The following is an 18,620-nucleotide window of genomic DNA, read 5'->3' as shown; positions in this document are numbered from 1 at the left end:
TTGACATGCCTAAGATGTACCTAGCACCGTGTTAGGCACCATTATAAAGGCTAACTGGTCCCTGCTCTCATGGGACTTACAGTCTAATCAAAGAGTCACAGAACATTGAGAAAACATTTAAGTGCTTAACTGAGTGGTAGAGACAATGAATCTCTACCACTATGGGATGAGGGAAAAGCATAGAGTATGTGCTGGAGTCTTCAAGAAAGAGGATTCTACTTTTTTTCCTTTTCCCCTGTGGCATAGCAGATTGAACCCAAGGTGCTTTGAGACAGTCTTTTTTTGGGGGGAGGGGTACTTTACTACTGAGTTACAACCCCAGCTTTTTTAGTTGCAGATGGACAAAATACCTTTATTTCATTTTATGTGGTGCTGAGGATCAAACCCGGTGCTTCATATGTACAAGGCAAGCACTCTACAGCTGAGCTACAACCCCAGCCCCCTTTTCAGCTTTTTATTTTTTGAGATAGGGTCTCACTAAACTGCTGAGGCTACCCTCAAACTTATGATCCCACCTCAGCCTCCTGAGTCACTGGGATTACAGGCGTGCACCACCATGCCTGGCTAGACACAGGGTCTTGCTAAATTGCTTAGGTTGGTCTTGAATTTGGAATCCTCTTGGCTTAGCCTTCTGGGTAGCTGGGATTATAGGCCTACACCACCACGCTGGGCTCAAGTTAGTTCTTGGAGAATGTGTATGGCCTAGCTTGATAGAGAGCAGGGCAAGGCATTCTAGTAAAGGCAGAGAAGCAGCAATGTGTATGAAATGAATGATGACAATGGCCTGTTTAGGCAGCAAGGTGCACATTGTGCTGCACAACCAAGTTGGAAATTGCAGTCAACTACCCAGGGAAATAACACTCAGCTGAAAAATCTGGTCTTTCATTTTTGTAGACATTTTAGAGCCAACACAAACACTTAGGCAAAGGAAATGGCTTGATGCCAATAGACCTAACAATATGTGCAGAAAGGGACTGCAGGAGGTGAGGGAAAAGATTAGGAAACCTGTCGGTAATCCTGATACAAGAAGATAATGAGGGCAATTAAGGAGCTAAGGATGAGATATAACCACAGGATTTGGCTAGAAGACATTGTTTCCCTTTTCTAAGTGTTAATTTTAAACATGTACAATACTTTTAAATTCTCATACTAATTTGTTGAAAGGAAAAATATCCAAAATAAGCTTTAAAAATCTATTTAAACAAATATTTTTTCATGATTGTTGTTTTGTTCACTGTAGAAGCAATACTTTCTATGATTAATCTGCTTTATGTGTTTCAATTAACTGCAGAAAGAAAAATGAATTCCTGTGGGTTTCTGAAATATCTACAAAATCATTCAGGGTGGGGGCAGGTTTAAAAAAAAACCCACCACCACAACATTAACAGGTTCTGTGTGTACCCTCTAGAAATGAAATTTTATTTGTCTGGTTTACCAAGAGTATATTCTAGAATTATAAAGAATATTAAGAATGCCTTCTCTAGGGCTGGGGATGTGGCTCAGTGGTAGAGCACTTGCCTGACAAGCCCTAGGTTTGATCCCTAATCCTGCAAAGAAGAAAAAAGAATGCCTTCTCTATAGGGAAAAAACTTTAATATAAATCTGATTATAAATTCATATAATTTTAAATAATTCAGAATTAACTTTGATTTCTCTGAAGAACAAGCACAAATGGAAAAAGGCAATTTATGGAACCATTTTAATAGAGGGAAAATGTAATGTGCATTCATTTTGATTATACGGTACAGACTGGATTGAGAAGAGTGAGGGACTGGGGCTGTAGCTCAGTGGTAGAGCGCTTGCCTAGCATGCATGAGGCACTGGGTTTGATCCTCAGTACCACATAAAAATAAACAAAATAAAGGCATTCTGCCCATCTACAACTACAAAAAAAAAAAAATTAAAAAAAAAAAAGAACAGTGAAAAAAATCCAAATCAGGTGTGATCCAAACACCCCCATAGGAGTTATCTAACAAACTCTCCTTTCATCCTGTCTAGAAAGTGAGAGGCACACTGGGGCTATATGTTCTCCCCCATGATCCTGATTAACAGGATTCTCTTTATTATACCTTCTGTCTCAGAGCATATCCATGCCCCTTTTATGCTCTTTATTTCCCTGTACTCCAGCTTCCTAATAATTATATGTTTAAAGCACTATGGATATTTTAATGAGCTAGATGGCTCCTGTTAATTCCTTGGGCACAAACATATGTACCTCTACTGAAAACCTGTATAACTTTTGGGGCATCAAGAGGATAGCTAAGAAAGTTCTAGAGTTAACAAATCAGCAGAAAAGAAGGAGCTAAATAGCCCTGGAGTAAGTACAGCTGACACTTTTCTTTTTATACAGCAATGGAGAGTATTGAGAAGGCCATCTGAAGAGGAGGTACTAGAATCCAGTTATGTCAGTGGTTCTTTAAGTATGGACCTTGGATCATCAGGTGAGGACTTACTAGAATGCAAGTTCTTGGGTTCCCTCTGAGACCTACTGAATCCAAAATTCTGAGAGTAGAAGTGATTCTGATGTGAGCTAAACTCTAGAAACCACTGATCTAGATTTGTTGGGAAGTAGTTGACTCTGTGTCCATAATGCACTTGATTTTCCTGTGGTTATTTCAGTAGTTCCAAACTTGTCTGTACATTGGAATCATCTGGGGAAATTCAAAACTACTAAATGCCTGTGACCCATCAACAGAGACTGTGATTTAACTCCTCTGGGATATGGCTTGGGCTTTGGAATTATTAGAAGATCCTCAAGTGCTCCTAAGGTGCAGAAAAATTTGAAAACGAATGTGTTAACCAAAAGGGAACACACATATTAGTCAAATTTCATTCCCAAATTCTATTCAAGTTTCCTGATTATCTCTGAGTACTGAAAAATCATCATAATAATATTGCTTTACTTAAATTAGTTCAATATTCTATCTAAAGAAATCTTTATTCTTGAAAAATATTTTCCAAAGTAAAAGAGGCAGTTAATTCCTACATTATTTTGCTTGGAGAAAATCTGTAATTTGGGAATCAGTAAGACTTTGTGTCACTCTTTTCATTAAATATTCATCTATTCCATTTAGCTGTCCAAAAACAGCATCAGGAACCCCTGCACAAGTGGAAAGGAACTGTCTAAGTTTCTGTACACTTGAGATGGCTTCTGTGATAGTGATTTTTGGCTGCTCTGGTAAAGAAACATCCTCTTCCTCATCTTCACTTCCAGCTTCACCAGTATTTTTGCCAGTCACCATACCCTGGATGATCTCTGTGTCCACTAGCTCTTGAGAGATGATGAGATTATCATCTGCAGTGACAAAGTCCTGGAAATTTACTTCATTTGGGACACATGTGGCAACAGCCACTGAGTGCCACAACTTTTCAATAGCAATGTCTGGTTCTTTGGCTACCATTTCTGCATCAGAATCTGTAAATTCCATAGGGATGATGCCTGCTTTCTGCCAACATTTCACCACTGTGGACTGCTTGACTGACCACCATGCTGCAGCAATCATGTCAATGGCCTGCTTGATGTCCACTTTTTCTTGATCTTTATTGCCACTGAGTTTGAAGAGGATCTGTTTTAGATGATGACTCCTATATAGCATTTTCATGGTGTGAATTATGCCAAGATTCAGTGGCTGCAGGACAGCAGTACAATTTGAAGGCAGATATCCCACCTGAATCCTTTCTAAGTGTGGAAGCATGTTGTGAGCAGAACAGTTGTCAATAAGCAGGAGGATCCGGCGTTCTGCCCTCTTCATCCTGGCATCCACTTGCATCAGCCACTCATTAAACAGGTCCTGCGTCATCAATGCCCATTGGTTGGCTCGGTAATCACAAGGCAGGGAATGGACATTCTTGAAGCAGTGTGGGCTGGGTGACCTACCAACAATCAATGGTCTCATTTTTTCAGTCCCTGAGGCATTGCAACAAAAGAGTGCTGTCAACCGCTGCTTTGCTTTCTTGCCCCCTCTACAATGGTCCCCTTTAGCAGCAAGTGTGTGCTGGGGAAGCAACTGGAAAAACACTCCTGCCTCATCAGCATTGAATATATCATCTGGGCTGTAGTCAGCAATTAGCTTTATAATTTCCCCTGCATGCCACTCCTTAACTTTATCTATTCCTAGACCATTCATTAACCTGTCACTATCCTCTCTACAGACAGCGTTCAAAGCAATTCCATGGCGATCTCTAAATCTGTTCAGCCAACCCACACTTGCTTGAAAATTGTCATAGCCAAGCATGTTGGCCAAGTTTAGTGCTTTTTTCCGAATCACAGAACCAGTCACGAGAATGTTTTTGGCATGGATTTCTTGAAACCAAGCAAAAACAGCCTTATCGATGTCATCATAGAGAGCATTCCTCATCCTTTTCCTCTGGGGCCCCACAGATGCCTTTCGCACTTTTTCTTCAAATTTGGCTCTATCCTTTAAGAATGTAGATAATGTAGAAGGAGTGATACCAAATTCTTTTGCCACATCACCTTTTCTTTTGCCTGAGTCAACAGCTTCTACAACTTTCATTTTCTCCTCCAGGGAGAACTGCCGACGCTTCTTGTTCCCCTTGTTTGCCATTTCCAGGGGATGAGGACTGGGCCACAACTAACAGGAATGCCAATGTTCTTTCTTGAAGCTTGTTTTGCCACAAGTGTGGAAAACTGAGAAGACAAAAATGGAGTATCTATCAGGACCTAAAGATAATGAACTTCCCCTTTAAAGATGGGTTCAGATTTTTAAAAATCCTATGAGAAAATTACGATGTTAAAGTGAAAAGAAGATAGGATTCATGCTACTGACTTTTTGTCAGTAGTAGACTACTTCCACAGACTCATAGAATGCTTGAAGCAGAAGGGATTTTACAGATAATCTGTTTACTTAAACTTTCCAGCCTCAGTAAAAATGGGAATAACAAGGTCTATTTTACCTGCTATGATAATAGATTAAGATAGGTGATGAAAGAGCTTTGCAAATAACAATGAAGTATAAAAATTCAAGGAATTATTTATCCAGATTGTTTTACGGATAGAGAAACTGAGCCCTGGGGAAGGAGATGACTCAGATTAGTGCTGTATCCATCACTCCACAGTCCTGCTTAAAATTCCACCAAAATGAGCTCTTCAAAGCTTTTATGCCATCTGGCTTAGTAAGATTCATTTAATAAATGTTTACAGGTGCCAAGCAGCAAGAATAAAGTGATGAACAGAGTGAAGGTCTCTACCCTTAGGAAATATAAAACATGATGGGAGACAAACAATAAGTAAACAGATAAATAAGAAAATTATAGTGTGGTTAAGTGCTATGAAGGAAACAAACTATGACAGGGAATAAAAGGGGAAGATAATATTTACAAAGGGTGGTTAGGCATGGCCTCACTGAGAAGATGGCATTTAAGCTGAGATTTCCATGAAAAACAGGGGGAAAGGAGAGTCTAGCAAAGGACATAGCATCATTAAAATCTCAAAATCAGGAAAGAGCTTGAGGTATTTGGGAACTAAAGATTTGTATGATTCCAAGTCTATGACAAAGGTGGAGAACCAGACCATTCAAATATGCTGTAGTAAGGAGTTGATATTTTATTCTGAATGCAATAGAAAAACACTGAATAGGCAAGGGAAGGTCATTATCTCTTTTGCATTTAAAAAGACTCACTCTAGCTCTTTTTGTAGAAAATGTACCAAAGGGGCAAAGGATACAAGATGCTATTGCTGACAACTTGGGCAAGAGACGATGGCAGAAATGATGGGCAAGTTATAATTTAGACCCTTTCTGGGCCTCTTTTCCCATTTTAAAATGAGGAGATTAGACTCAACCAGGTAGGGCATTTCAGAATCTGATGTCCAGGCCTGACCTAGGACCTATTGAATGAGAATTTCTATGAGGAAGTACAAAATTTTGAAATGCTCTAAGTATAATTCTTATATGTCCCATGTTTGTAAACCATGGGACCAGATGACCTCTAAAGTTCCTTCCAAATTGAAGTACTGGACTCTAGTTAGGTGATCCAAAGAAAAATGCCTTTAGAAACCAGAATGGTGGGTGGCATAAGTGAGTAGAATTATTAAGTGAGATATATTAAGTGAGATATTTGGAGAATGTTGTCGACTGTGTGCCCTGTCCAGAGCTCTTAAGAATTTAAAACAAACACTTTCTCTGCCAAGTCTGGTCAAATAAAATGTCATCCAGGAATAGCAGTTTTTGATAATTGCCTGCTTAATTTTATCATGAGTCCTCACAGACAGAAGAAGCTGTGCCTTTATGTAGTGACTGTCCCTTCCCAAATAGATTTTTACACCATCTCCACACATCTATCCTTCCATTCATGGCATCCTGTATGTTTTCAGTGCCAGCCATATAGAGAGGAAGCACAGCAAAGATATGCCCTGAATGTGTGAAATACTGTAACAGAGGTTATAGAGTGCCACGTGAACACAGAAAGTGGGGATAATCAACTGGAATGGGGCACGGACGGGGGCACTTCAAAGAGAAAGTAATGTGCTGGGCCTTAAGAAATAAACAAACTAGAATAATGAGATGTAAGGAAATATGAGTTAAGGCAATGAATTACTATAGAAAATAAAATATCATGGTCAGGCATGGTTGGGTTGGGGGGAAGTAGAACTAAATCACAAAGGCCTAGTTAGGACTCTAGCTTGATCCTGGGTGCAGTAAGAAGTCTTTGGTTAGCTGGGCACCGTGGCATACACGTATATTCCCAGCAACTCAGGAGGTTGAGGCTGGAGCCTCAGTTTGAGGGCAGCCTCAGCAATTTAGTGAGACCCTGTAAAAAATAAAGAGGTCTGGGGATGTAGCTCAGTCATAGAGTTCCACTGGGTTCAATCCCCAGTATCACAGACACACACACTCAAATGAACAAAAAATAAATATTAAGCAGCCTTTGGAGAGTCTTTATAGAACGACAAATCAGATTTGTACTTTAGAAAGAGTCCTGTTGCAGGGTAGAGAACCTAATAGGTAAAATCCATTTTCCTAAGAGGTGCTCCTAAATCTGAAGATAAAAGCAAGCTAACTTAGTGGACTGCATGCAGTTTGAATGTTAATTTGAATGCAACAGGAAACTACTGTAGGACTTAAAAAAAAAAAAAAAGAAAAGAAAAAGCTGATTGCTGTGTGAAGAGTGGAATTAAAAGGTGTTGGGGAAAAAGCAGGCATGTAGCTCAATGATAGAGTGCATAAGCAAGGCCCTGGGCTAGACCCCAGCACAAAATTAAAAAAACAAAACAGTCCAGACAACGGATGAGGTGGCTTGGATTAGAGTAATAATATAGGAAATAGAAGTAATCAGCTGAGGGTTGTTTTTGCAGGCCTTGTTGTGGTGAGGATATGAGGTCAAAGAGGAGTCAATGACAACTCTCAGATTTCTGGTTTGAGCCTGAACAATCCAGTGGATTGTGATGCTATTTACTGAGATGGGAACCAAATATTGAGCATCTACTGCTTAAACAATTTGCGAAGCACTTTACATACTTAATACTGCTTACTTGTGGCAGGGCTAGGATTCAAATACAGAAAGGCTCATGACAAAAATTAAGCTCTGAACACTAAAAAAAATGTTATATCGTTTGTTCTGAAAATTACTGATACTGAAAAGAGACATGTAAAGAGAATGAGGTGGAAGCCAAACCAAAGTTTTGATCAACCTAAGAAGTTTGGTTAATTTTTCTTTTGTGGGGAGATCTCTCCCATGCTGGGCATTGGTCTACCACTAAGTCAAACCCCCAGATCCAGAAGTTTGAACTTTATTCTAAGTGAAAGACAAGATATTGGAGATTGTTAAGCATTTAACATGACAAGACTTACAATGCAAAATGATCAATCTGGCTGCTGTATGAATAGAATGTAGAGAGACAAGCAGAGGTGGGATAGACTGTAAAGAGACAAGGGTGGAAGTTCAGGCAGGAAATGATGTTGGCTGGGAGATTGGTGATAGAGGTAGGCAAAAAGAAGAAAGCAGATTGTAATTACATTTGCAAAATAGTCAGGGTCGTGCAGGAACTTGTTCAAATATAGCACAATATGTGACCCGGGAGACAATCCAGTCCAATCCCTGATTCCCGGAGCCTCTCCACACTCAAGGAACTTGGCTTGAGTCATTCCAGGAACTCACTGTCGTTACTGTCCGTAGGACAGTGGAGACGGATTGTGGACACATCACCGAAGTGAGAGAGGGGATTGATGTGGCCTTAAGTATCAACCTATCCTCAATGAGGACGGGCCGACTGAGGAGGGCTGGGGTAAGGCCTTGGATGCTGCTCTGCAGAGGGTGGTGCGGTAGGCTCCCCAGTGCCCGACGTGGCTCTGAGACGTGAGGCGGGGCTCTATCCCTCACGCGCAGCACAGCCCCGCCCCTGTTGTTACCTGAACGCCCCACTGCAGTGCCCCGGGGCTAAACGGCCGGGCATTTCCACAGCCGGCAGCCACAGCTTCCTCCTTTGCCCGGGACCTTTGGCCGGAAGCAGTCCGTCAGTCTTAACAGCCCCACTCAAAACCTCTAAACGATTCCTTTGGATCCACTTTCCAGCTAGGGCTAGACTGTTGCGCTTGCGCGAGCGATTTCACGCAGTCACGCGCCGCCGGCCACTTCCGGTGCGCCGCGAGGGCCGCCGGGACGGGTCTCCCTGGCGATCCGTGGTGTGCTGCTGCTGCCGCCGCTGCTGCTGCTGACACCTCTAGACTACTGCCGCGGCGGTACTTGTGTCCTTGCTCTCTTCCTCGGGCTCCCCGGGGCTCGACCCCCGGGGTCCTCGGCAGGCGTCGGTGAGAAGCCTGCAAAGTGAACTAGAACTCCTGCACTTGCCCTTCCCGACCCCATATCGCGACTCCGAGGAGGGGAGCAGGAGGGGTGGTCGCGACTCTGCGCCGTGTGTCTCCGGGGGGCCCCGGGGCCGGGGCTCCTCCAGTACCCGGGATGCGCGCGCGAGCCCTCGCCTCCACTTCCTTGTTGCCGCTGTCACGACTGGAGCCGCCTCTCTCCGACAGCGGGGAGCGCGAGTGCGCGGGCAAGCCTCCTAGTCTAGCCCTTGGGCCAGGCGCCTCCGGGAATGTGAGCCGCGCGGCTAGCACGCTCCTCCTGGTAAGTCTGGTTCACGAGGGTCACGCCGCCCTGTCTACCTGCTGGGCGACCTCGAACTAAGTGCCGTCGCTCTCTTAGCTTCGGTTGCCTCTGCGACAAAGTAGGACCAGTGAGCTTTAGTTTGCTCTTCCCTCAGCCCATGCCTTTGAGACGTCTGAGACCCAGGGAGGGGACTAAGGTATCGCAGAGTCAAACCTGGCCGATAGTCGAGCCATCAGAAGGTCATCTTATGAGATTCCCAGGATCTGATGGGACAGTGAAAGTGTCTCTAGTTCAAGTGCTGCCCCTCTGTGTTTTGCAAATGAGAAAACTAAGGTTTGGAGAGGGTAAATAGGTTTCTTAAGGCCATAGGGGTCTGTGCTTCTGCTATTAAACGGTGGAAACAACATTAGTACCCAGGTTTTCTGTTCTGTAGAGCCCTTGACTTTAACCTCATTTTATCCTGCCTCTTTTTGCACTGATGCACTGAGGCCTAGCCGTGGAAAACATTCTTCCCAGACAGAACAGGATAGTAATACAAAAGCCTAGGGTAGTCTCTTCCTGCTCCAAATGTGGTTGTATTGATTTTGGTTCTTAACTTGTTTTGCCCCGGTTGCTAAAATCTTACATGTCATCCATTACAGATGTTCTCTTGGAGATACTGATCCTCTCTACAAGGATTTTAAGGGCCAGGAAATCAATTATAAAGGACAAAAAAGCACAGTCCCCACATAACCTTGCTTTGAACTCCAGCTTCCCTTACCCTTTTGCCTTTTGTTTATCTAACCAAGTTGTGGACTATATTTTTTTCCTGGGTTGCAAGTTTTTGTTTTTGTTTTCTTTGTTTAGAGGTTTTTGGGGGAGAGGGGCAGAAGAGGAATCATTTAGAGATAACACAACTATAAAAGACCTTAGGAATAATATGCTTATAATCTGGGATATATATCTTTAAAATATAGGTGAAATATTATATGTCTTCATTTTCTAGGGGAGGTTTTTAGCTTTCACATTTGTCAAAAGGATTCTTGACTCCTCAAAGGTAGGAGCTATTAATTTCATTCTCTTTGTCCATAGAAAAAACAACGGAAATTTAGGTTGTGGATTGCCTTTGTTTGAGATAATTAAGTAAGAATTTAGAGTTGGATTCAGGTCCCCTGACTCCATGTATAGACTTCTTTTGCTCATTATAGTTGTAAGATGTCTTATCATTTGTGGAGTGAGGTCTAAATGAGATGCAGGTGGGCTTCATAGTACATATAGTCATGTGTTTCCTACCTCTTTCCAGAATCCCGCAAATCCCTTTTTCCAGAATTCCAAATTTTCTTCTGATAGATTTTCATTAACAACTATTATTCCTCTCAGGAAATTCAAGTGTTTTCTGAGAATCTTGCTTCTTCAAGGATTTAATTGATAAAATTCCAACCTAGAACTTGATCACAAATAAATGATCTCTTCTTGACCTAAGCATTCAGTGTTTTTTAAAACCTAGAGGGGCTTTATCCCTAAGTCACATCCCATGTTTTTTTTTTTTAATTTTACCACTGAACTGAGCTAAGTCACCAGCCCTTTTTATGTTTTATTTTGAGGCAGAGTCTCACTAATTTCTTAGGGACTCACTAAGTTGCTAAGGCTGGTCTTGAATTTAGGATTCTCCTGTTTCAGCCTTCTGATTTGGTGGGATTACAGGTGTAATCTGTACGCCACCATTCAGTTTTTTTTTTTTTTTAACAAACTTGCCATATTACAAGCAATCTTTTTTTTTTTTTTAAGAGAGGGGGAGAGAGAGAGAAAGAACTTTTTTTTTTTTTAGTTTTCGGCGGACACAACATCTTTGTTTGTATGTGGTGCTGAGGATCGAACCCAGGCGAGCATGCCAGGCGAGCACGCTACCACTTGAGCCACATCCCCAGCCCCAGGCATTCAGTTTTTTATCCCTCCTTTTTCCTAGACATAAAAGCTCTCAGTAGATTTTTTGTGTTTTTAAGCCAGCTTCAGAGAGCTAATGTTGATCTATCAGGTTACCATTTAGATCTGTGCTGAATAATATTTTACCACTGTACTCTATTGGCCATATACAGTTCAATAAAGCAAAATTAGTCTGGTTCTACATCTAAATAACCTTATGTGACTAGTGGATACTATACTAGACAGCATAGAGTAGATCATTCCCAAATAGAGTAGATCATTTCCATTTGGGTTTATTGGACAGTTCTGGTAGGGAGAGTTGCCAGTAGCAGTATAGCATTATGTAAAAAGGACTAGGGAGTTGAATTTTTTAATAAAAAATTAAAAAGGAGCCAGGCACACTGGCACATACTTGTAATCCCAGCTACTAGGGAGGCTGAGTCAGGAGGATTTGCTAGTTCAAAGCCAGCTTCAGCATATTGGCAAGGCACTTAGCAACTCAACCTGTCTCTAAATAAAATACAAAAAGGGCTGAGTGCTAAGAGCCAAAGACAATGGAATTTTTGGTTGAAAGGTGATGCCAGCAAGCCATTGAGATGATAATGGTTATGTTAAGATGTGCATTCAATTGGATATTAGACTCCTGCTGTCCTCCTCTGCCTGCTACTTTGGAGCTCACACCTGGAGTCCCAGAGAGTTCCCATTGGTTGGGGAAGTGCGGTGGGAGGGATTTCCGGAGGAGGGATTTCCGGTTGGTGTGTGTCCCGGGAGAAGGCGCATGGTGTTCGAGGGAGTTTTGGAAATAAAGTTGGTTCCTGCTTGAGTGGCTCGTGATTTTGTGCCCAGCCAGAGTGCGGCACTGAGGATGTAACCCAGTGGTTAAGCACCTCTGGGTTCAATCTCCAGTACCAAAAAAATAAGATAAAATAAAAAGGTCTGGTGGCCTTAGGCAAGTTATTAAGCAACTCAGTTACAAATAATAGTCTTTAATAATGAGTGCTTTCATTTGTATAATACTTGTCTGTTCTCAAATAATAGTTATGTCTATTAGATCTTTTGAGACTTACCACTGTAAATCTGGGGAGGTAAGTGAGACATCTCTTTTTATACATGAGAGAACTGAACCTAAAGCAGTTAAAAATCACACAAACAGTTGAAATCACACAAGCTGACAGAGTGTAAAGAAATCTTTTGTACATAGGTCCTTATTGCTGTTTGAATTACTTCAATGAATTGAAGCTGTTTAAGTTGATGAATAACCCCTTAAGAGAGAGAGTGAGGAACTTCTGATTCCTGGCCAGGTTGTCTTTTTACCTGTTTCCATGTGGAATTCTTATAATGTGGGACTAAAAAGTCTTTGAGTTGAAGAATTACAGTGTTCCATGAGTGAATACGAGTATGTCAAAGGAATCACCCAAGATATTTGTGAAGTATACAAGTTTATATACTTTCTAGAGATTCTGATTCAGAAGAAGTGGAGCCTTGAAATTTGTATATTTAACAAGTACCCTTGTTTCTTAGTATCTGCTGAGTTTGGGAAATGGCTAAGCCTTTAGACTATGATAGAAGTAAGGTATTATTGCATCTGGAGGCAGTTGCTCCTTTTAGGATAGATTTTTAAAATTTTGTGTTTGACTTTCCTTGCCTATAGCCATGGATGCATCATATGATGGTACTGAGGTAACTGTCGTGATGGAGGAAATTGAGGAAGCCTACTGTTATACCTCCTCTGGGCCACCTAAGAAGAAGAAAAAGTATAAAATACATGGAGAAAAGGCCAAGAAACCCAGGTTAGCCAACATGTTTTGGTTGCTGCTGAAATTTATAAACCTACTGCTTCGAGAGCCATGTTGAAGAATACTTTAAAATTCTTTTAAGAGTACAGTTGTTGAAGTCTTTGAATGGGCATTGGGATGTGAGGAGAGAAAGATGGAAAGTGGAAAGTGGCTGGATACATGCCAACATTTGCTGTTCCTGGCCAGACTTTGCTTATGTTTTCAGGCTGTCAAAAAAAAAAAAAAAAAAAAAAAATTCGCACCAGACAGATGGTAGAAGCTATGTACAAAAAGAGCTACATTATTTTTTATTATACCATTGTTGTTTAAATATTAAAGCAAGTCATTAATAAAATTATAGAATTATAAATAGTACCAGTGACATCTATAGAGAATATCCAGATTGTAGCTCTAATATCCCTCTTAAATGTGAACACTGCGTACATCTTGCTGAGGCTTTCTTAGCCTTCAGGAGGTATTTTTGTGCAGTTAAATGACCGGGGGCCATGTAAAGGAGTAAAAAGTTTGTGTGATAACCAGCCTGGGCAATCAGCCCCCTGATAGCCTTTCCCTGAGTGGTGCAACAGGACACCTGTATCTTTCTTTGGCTATATTTGGTTTTAAGACAGTTGGTCCTGCAGGGAAAAGTGGTCCATGGAAAAGTACATCGCCTTTCTTCCAGGTTTCTGAAGGGAGAATAACCACTGACTTGTCTTTACTATTCATTTTGACCCACCCCTCAAATACCATCTAGGTGTGTTATAAGTGTTTTTTTTTTTGCTTGATTTTCAGTCTTATTAAGTGCTTTGAATGGAGATGCTGGGTTTTTATATTAATCTCTTAATTATGCAGCCTCTAATGTTGTGGTACACATGGGTTGAATAAGGGAAGGTCTGAAGAAGTGGTTGCTTCCTCAGGTCTGCTTACCTTCTGTACTACTATGACATCTACCTGAAAGTGCAACAAGAGCTCCCCCACCTCCCACAGTCTGAAATCAATAAGAAGATTAGTGAGAGTTGGAGACTTCTCAGCGTGGCCGAGAGGAGTTACTACTTGGAGAAAGCCAAACTAGAGAAAGAAGGTTTGGATCCTGTAAGTAATTTTTTTCCAGCTAATTTCTCCATTGGTTCAAATGAGAAAGCCTTGGGGAGACCAACCACCTTGTTTTCTTGTTTCCTTTTCTTTGCTTGGGAAAATTTTTATCATTTTATCTTTCTTGAATCTCACATTGTCTGTTTCCATTTTGATGATTCTCTGTACTGTCTTTTCCTCTTTGGTTATGACAGTACTAAAGCTGACATTTTCTGGGTTTTCTGCAGTGAGCCTTAGGCTCCTTTTCTGAATTTTAGTAGAACTTGGAGCCCTTATCTCTTGGGTAGTTAGTGGTATTTTTCCTTTAATAAAATAGCTTACAAAGACATTTCTCTTATATGTTTTCATATTGCAAATTGATTATGGTATAATTAATTGTACTGACTTTTATCAACTATAATCAAGAATTATGCATGGTTAGAGGTAAGATGCCATTGCTTGTGTAGCATGGGGTTCTTTTGTTACTACTGGCGATTATGAAATATACTAGAAGCAAAACTGCAAGATTAAAGCCAAAGATGATGGAGGAAACTGAAGCTTTGAATGCTTAGATTAAAGAACTATCATGAAAGCATTTAGGTTTATATTTGTTAGCCATTTTGTTATTTCTCCTTCACAGTGTGACAAAATACATTGGCAGCTATTTAAATAGCACTTTTTTTTTTTAATTGAAATTCCTGCAGGAAAAATAACCTTTCTCTTACAAGCTGAAATCTTTATACTTTAGCTTCAATTAAACAATTGTCTCTATCTTCTTTTTTGATGATATAAAGCAGAGGTTTCTTTTGAAGTCAACAAGTATGTAACAGAACAGGTTATATTAAGTTCATCTGCCACTGCCATTTAGATTTTGTTCTTATTTACTTGACAACTTATAGTCTTAAAGATACCACTTTCTACCTCTTTTAGATTTGTTTATAAGGTGTGAGTCTGGGAAATAATCCCTGGGGGTGGGGGTGGGGGTGGGAGGTAGAATCTAAGAAAAGAAAACCTATTCCTTTGGCTTCCCTATTATATAATTCGCAATCTAAGAGCTGGGAGTGTAGCTCAGTGGCAGACAATGTGCTTAGCATATGTGACACCATGGGTTCAGCCACCAGCATCCCCCCAACCAATGCAATATTTTTGACCATGATGAAGAAAATTTCATGTAATACTAGAATGATTTGGTTTTACTAGACACTGAGGATGTAGATCCTTATAAAGACTGAAAATTGTAAGTCATCGGCCATGATTCTTCCTTATCCATATGCATATTTAAATTTATCCTATCTTCACCACTACCACCAAGATCATGAATGGCTTAGCTCTGATACTGAGTGACCCTAGAAGAATTATTTAACTTTTGAGTCTTGGTTTACTCATCTGCAAATAGATCTAGTACCTACTCATAATGTTTAAAAAGAGAATAAAATCGCCTACCTAAATCCTTGCACATTCTGACTTTGTCAATAATTGTCACCCTTGAGTAGATTAAATGTCCAATAAACATATAAGTAAAGGTGTTGTTTATTGAGCAACTAAAATGTGCCAAGGCTGGGTGAAACTTTAGGTGCTGTTCATCTTGTCATATTGCCTGGTGTGAGGCTGAGAATTTCCCTGTCTGAATGTAGTAGCTTGTCAGAGTCTTTGTGGCAGGCTGCCTCCTCAGCAGTCCTTTCGGTCTCCTGCCAAGGGCAAGTCCAGTGTTCCAGTGTTATTCCTTCCAGCCTGTAAAATTAATGTCATCCAGACCATTTTGTTTTCTCTATGCTTGGATTTAAGTGTATTTGCCACCATTTAATCTTGTTTTTTCAATCAGCCAGCTTCAGAGGTAGACTAGAGAATGTTTCCTCATCACCTTCTCCTAAAGGCTCCATAAAGGATTGAGTCTGTCTTCTTTCACATTTCATCTGAATGTTTCTTTTATTTCTTAGTGTTTCCTCTGTGCTTTAAGTAGTCTTATTGACTTTTTGTTTTTGACTCAAGGATTCATTTGTAATTGATTTTAGTGTTTCTTCTAAAATATGCTTCTGAAATTATTTTTTTGTTGTTGTTGTTGCATTTAGTTTTAGTTCTTCCTATTTACTTTGAACTCCTACTTCCTTATTAGATGACTTTCAGTTTAAGTTGAAAAAATGAAAGAGAATGCCCCTTTTTTTGGTGCCAGTTAACCATACAGGGTTATGTTTTTAGTCCCAGGTCTTCTTGATCTTGAGGAGACTTTGCCTTGAGTCAGGTCTTTACTACTTAATAAATTTGTGTTTTGGAACTTTAATCATCTTCAGCCTGAATTTCCTCCTGTGTTAAATGCAATTAATAATAGTATCACCTAATTTGATAGTATTGTTTTTCTCAACTTTTGACCTCTTAATCCTTTTTTTGTAAATCTGGGAGAACCAGTGAGGTCAGAAAACCTGACTTGCTGTGTTGAGTTCCATCTTGACCTATTGGGTTGTTTTGTTATGCTTTTAGGGTTTTTATTAAGCATGATACATTCTGGTAAAGCTTATAGACTACTTTATATACTTAGGAATTCTGAAGTATCAAAGCTTGAAAAGAACTCATATTGCCAGATTGCACTCCCTCATTGTATAGATGGGGAAACTGAGACCTCAAAAGAAGAAAGTATTTTCTCAAGACCATGCTAGGTCAGTGGTACTAGCTCATAGTTTTAGATGCCTACATTTTCTATGTGAGTCACCAAGAAGTAAGATTGATTCAAGTGAAGATGACATTACTGTTGACAGAGGCTGACCCTAACTAATTTAAATCAAGGGAGTAGAGTCTTTTTGGTCCTTTTGCAGAAAAAAATGAGCTAATAAATATGTATCTATTTACTTTATCATTGTCTTTGCTTATCCCTCTTTCCCTGGCTTTCTCATCTTCAGAACTCTAAACTGTCTGCACTGACTGCTGTGGTTCCGGACATTCCAGGTTTCCGCAAGATCCTCCCCCGCTCAGATTACATCATTATCCCCAAGAGCAGCCTACAGGAGGACCGGAGCTGCCCTCAGTTAGAGCTGTGTGTGGCTCAGAACCAGATTTCCCCTAAAGGACCTCCTCTTGTGTCCAGCACTGCCCCAGAGACAGTGTCCAGCCATGCTGGCATGGCAGAGCAATGCCTGGCTGTGGAGGCCTTGGCTGAGGAGGTGGGAACCCTTGCTCATCCAGGTGCTGTACAAGAGATTGCCACCTCAGAGATGCTCGGCCAGGATGTACTTTTGGAGGAGGCTTCCTTGGAGGTAGGAGAGAGCCACCAGCCTTATCAGACAAGCCTGGTAATTGAAGAGACCTTAGTGAATGGTTCATCAGACCTCCCCACTGGAAGCCTGGCTGTGTCCCACCCCCAGGTTGGGGAGAGTGTATCAGTGGTGACAGTCATGAGGGTAAGTGGCTTTGGTACTCATGTTTTTCTTTATCTAGGAGTTAGTAAAAAGGCAGCCAGCGCTATGCAGTGTGATTTTGGAGCAGTGATGTGGTAAGAGTTCTTATATGGAACTTCTGGTGGGACTAGTTCTCTTGAATATTTCTGACTCTGTGCTTGCTCCAAAGTTCTCAGTTTCTCAGGCACTCCTATTAATAATTCTGGCCCAGCTTAATGAGAATTTTCTTCACATAATATGACACATGAGATTCATTAGCAGGAAAGCTGGAAATTGTCAAAACCAGGACCTGTTAGGCTATTAATACCATGTTAGGATTTTGTATTCTTAATGACTATTTCAGCAAACAGTGGCACCTTGATCTGTATATGAGAATTATTAAAATTTATTCCTGGGTACAGATGGGGTGGGAAGAAAGACATTTTCTTCAAGGCCAGGTTGATGGGATTAAGTAACTTAGCCTAAGACCTGTGTTCATTTGAAGGAAAAATAGCAGTTTCATTGATTGTTTAGCTGGTTCCCAGAAGTGGGGGGATTGGCTACCATGCCCCAGTGTATGGCTTCTGCTCTTTCCCTTGGATAGGATAGCATTCTCAGACAGGTGGGAATCCTAGTAAGACTAAGAAGGCTTAGTGATAGAACACTTACCTAGCACGTACAGGACCCTCGTACAGGACCCTCAGTTCAATCCCCAGTACTGGAAAGATAATATTGACAGGGTTAGAAGAATTGGATTCTCTCACTGCTTATGTGATCTTAGGAGTCCCAAGACTCTTGGAACCTCCGTTTTTTTCATACGTAAAACTAGGATAGCAAATATTTTGTGGTAGTAGTTTTCTCTTTCTTTCCTCCTAATTAAACTTGTCTTCGTTTTGAGGTGACTATATATTTGTTTCTACATGTGTACATTGATAAGCACACTGTTTATGAGTATTGGATTTATAGTCTTCAAGTGTTATGAGTGGTCCTGGGTGTTCTGTACTGTACTTCAATGAAACTGTCCTTCTCTCCATTACCTGCAGGACTCCTGTGAGAGTAGCTCCTCTGCACCAGCCACACAGTACATCATGTTGCCTCTGCCTGCCTACTCAGTTGTGGAGAACCCTACCTCCATCAAACTGGTCAGTATGTGGAGAGGTGATAGCATTTAGGGTTCTTCTTTTCTAAAGTAGTTTTTCTCTTTTTGGGGGGATGATGGGTACCAGGGATTGAACTCAGGAGCACTTGACCACTGAGCCACATTCCCAGCCCTATTTTGTATTTTATTTAGAGATAGGGTCTACTGAGTTGCTTTACACCTCACTTTTGCTGAGGCTGACTTTGAACTCCCGATCCTCCTGCCTCAGCCTCCTGGGATTATAGGCATGCACCACCATGCCCGGCCTAAATTAGTTTTTCTTAAAAAGACTCTGACCCTTTGACT

At 40.9% G+C, this 18,620-nt stretch overlaps 2 protein-coding genes across 2 annotated transcripts in view; one reads left to right on the top strand and one right to left on the bottom strand.

Moving 5' to 3' along the window:
• Positions 1-1,675: 1,675 nt before the first annotated feature.
• On the bottom strand, positions 1,676-8,451 carry Tigd6 (tigger transposable element derived 6). The gene is made up of 2 exons (XM_076856731.1): positions 8,367-8,451; positions 1,676-4,648 (listed from the first exon to the last, which is right to left on the bottom strand). Exon 2 carries the CDS (start codon positions 4,563-4,565, stop codon positions 2,988-2,990), a length of 1,578 nt encoding a protein of 525 aa, XP_076712846.1. The 5' UTR covers positions 4,566-4,648; positions 8,367-8,451; the 3' UTR covers positions 1,676-2,987.
• Positions 8,452-8,992: 541 nt separating this feature from the next.
• The window catches only part of Hmgxb3 (HMG-box containing 3), a 53,454-nt gene continuing 43,826 nt past the window's right edge, over positions 8,993-18,620 (top strand). The window contains exons 1-5 of the mRNA XM_076856729.2: positions 8,993-9,081; positions 12,617-12,755; positions 13,658-13,832; positions 16,703-17,200; positions 18,220-18,318. Of these exons, the coding sequence (XP_076712844.1) occupies positions 12,619-12,755; positions 13,658-13,832; positions 16,703-17,200; positions 18,220-18,318 (909 nt within the window). The 5' untranslated portion in view covers positions 8,993-9,081; positions 12,617-12,618. The remainder of the gene's footprint in view (positions 9,082-12,616; positions 12,756-13,657; positions 13,833-16,702; positions 17,201-18,219; positions 18,319-18,620) is intronic.

The sequence above is a fragment of the Callospermophilus lateralis genome, chromosome 5, assembly GCF_048772815.1.
Source record: "Callospermophilus lateralis isolate mCalLat2 chromosome 5, mCalLat2.hap1, whole genome shotgun sequence".
In the NCBI taxonomy this organism is placed as follows: Eukaryota; Metazoa; Chordata; class Mammalia; order Rodentia; family Sciuridae; genus Callospermophilus; species Callospermophilus lateralis.
The sequence above is the reverse complement of the archived record's forward strand: the minus strand, read 5'-3'. Positions and strand labels throughout refer to the sequence as shown.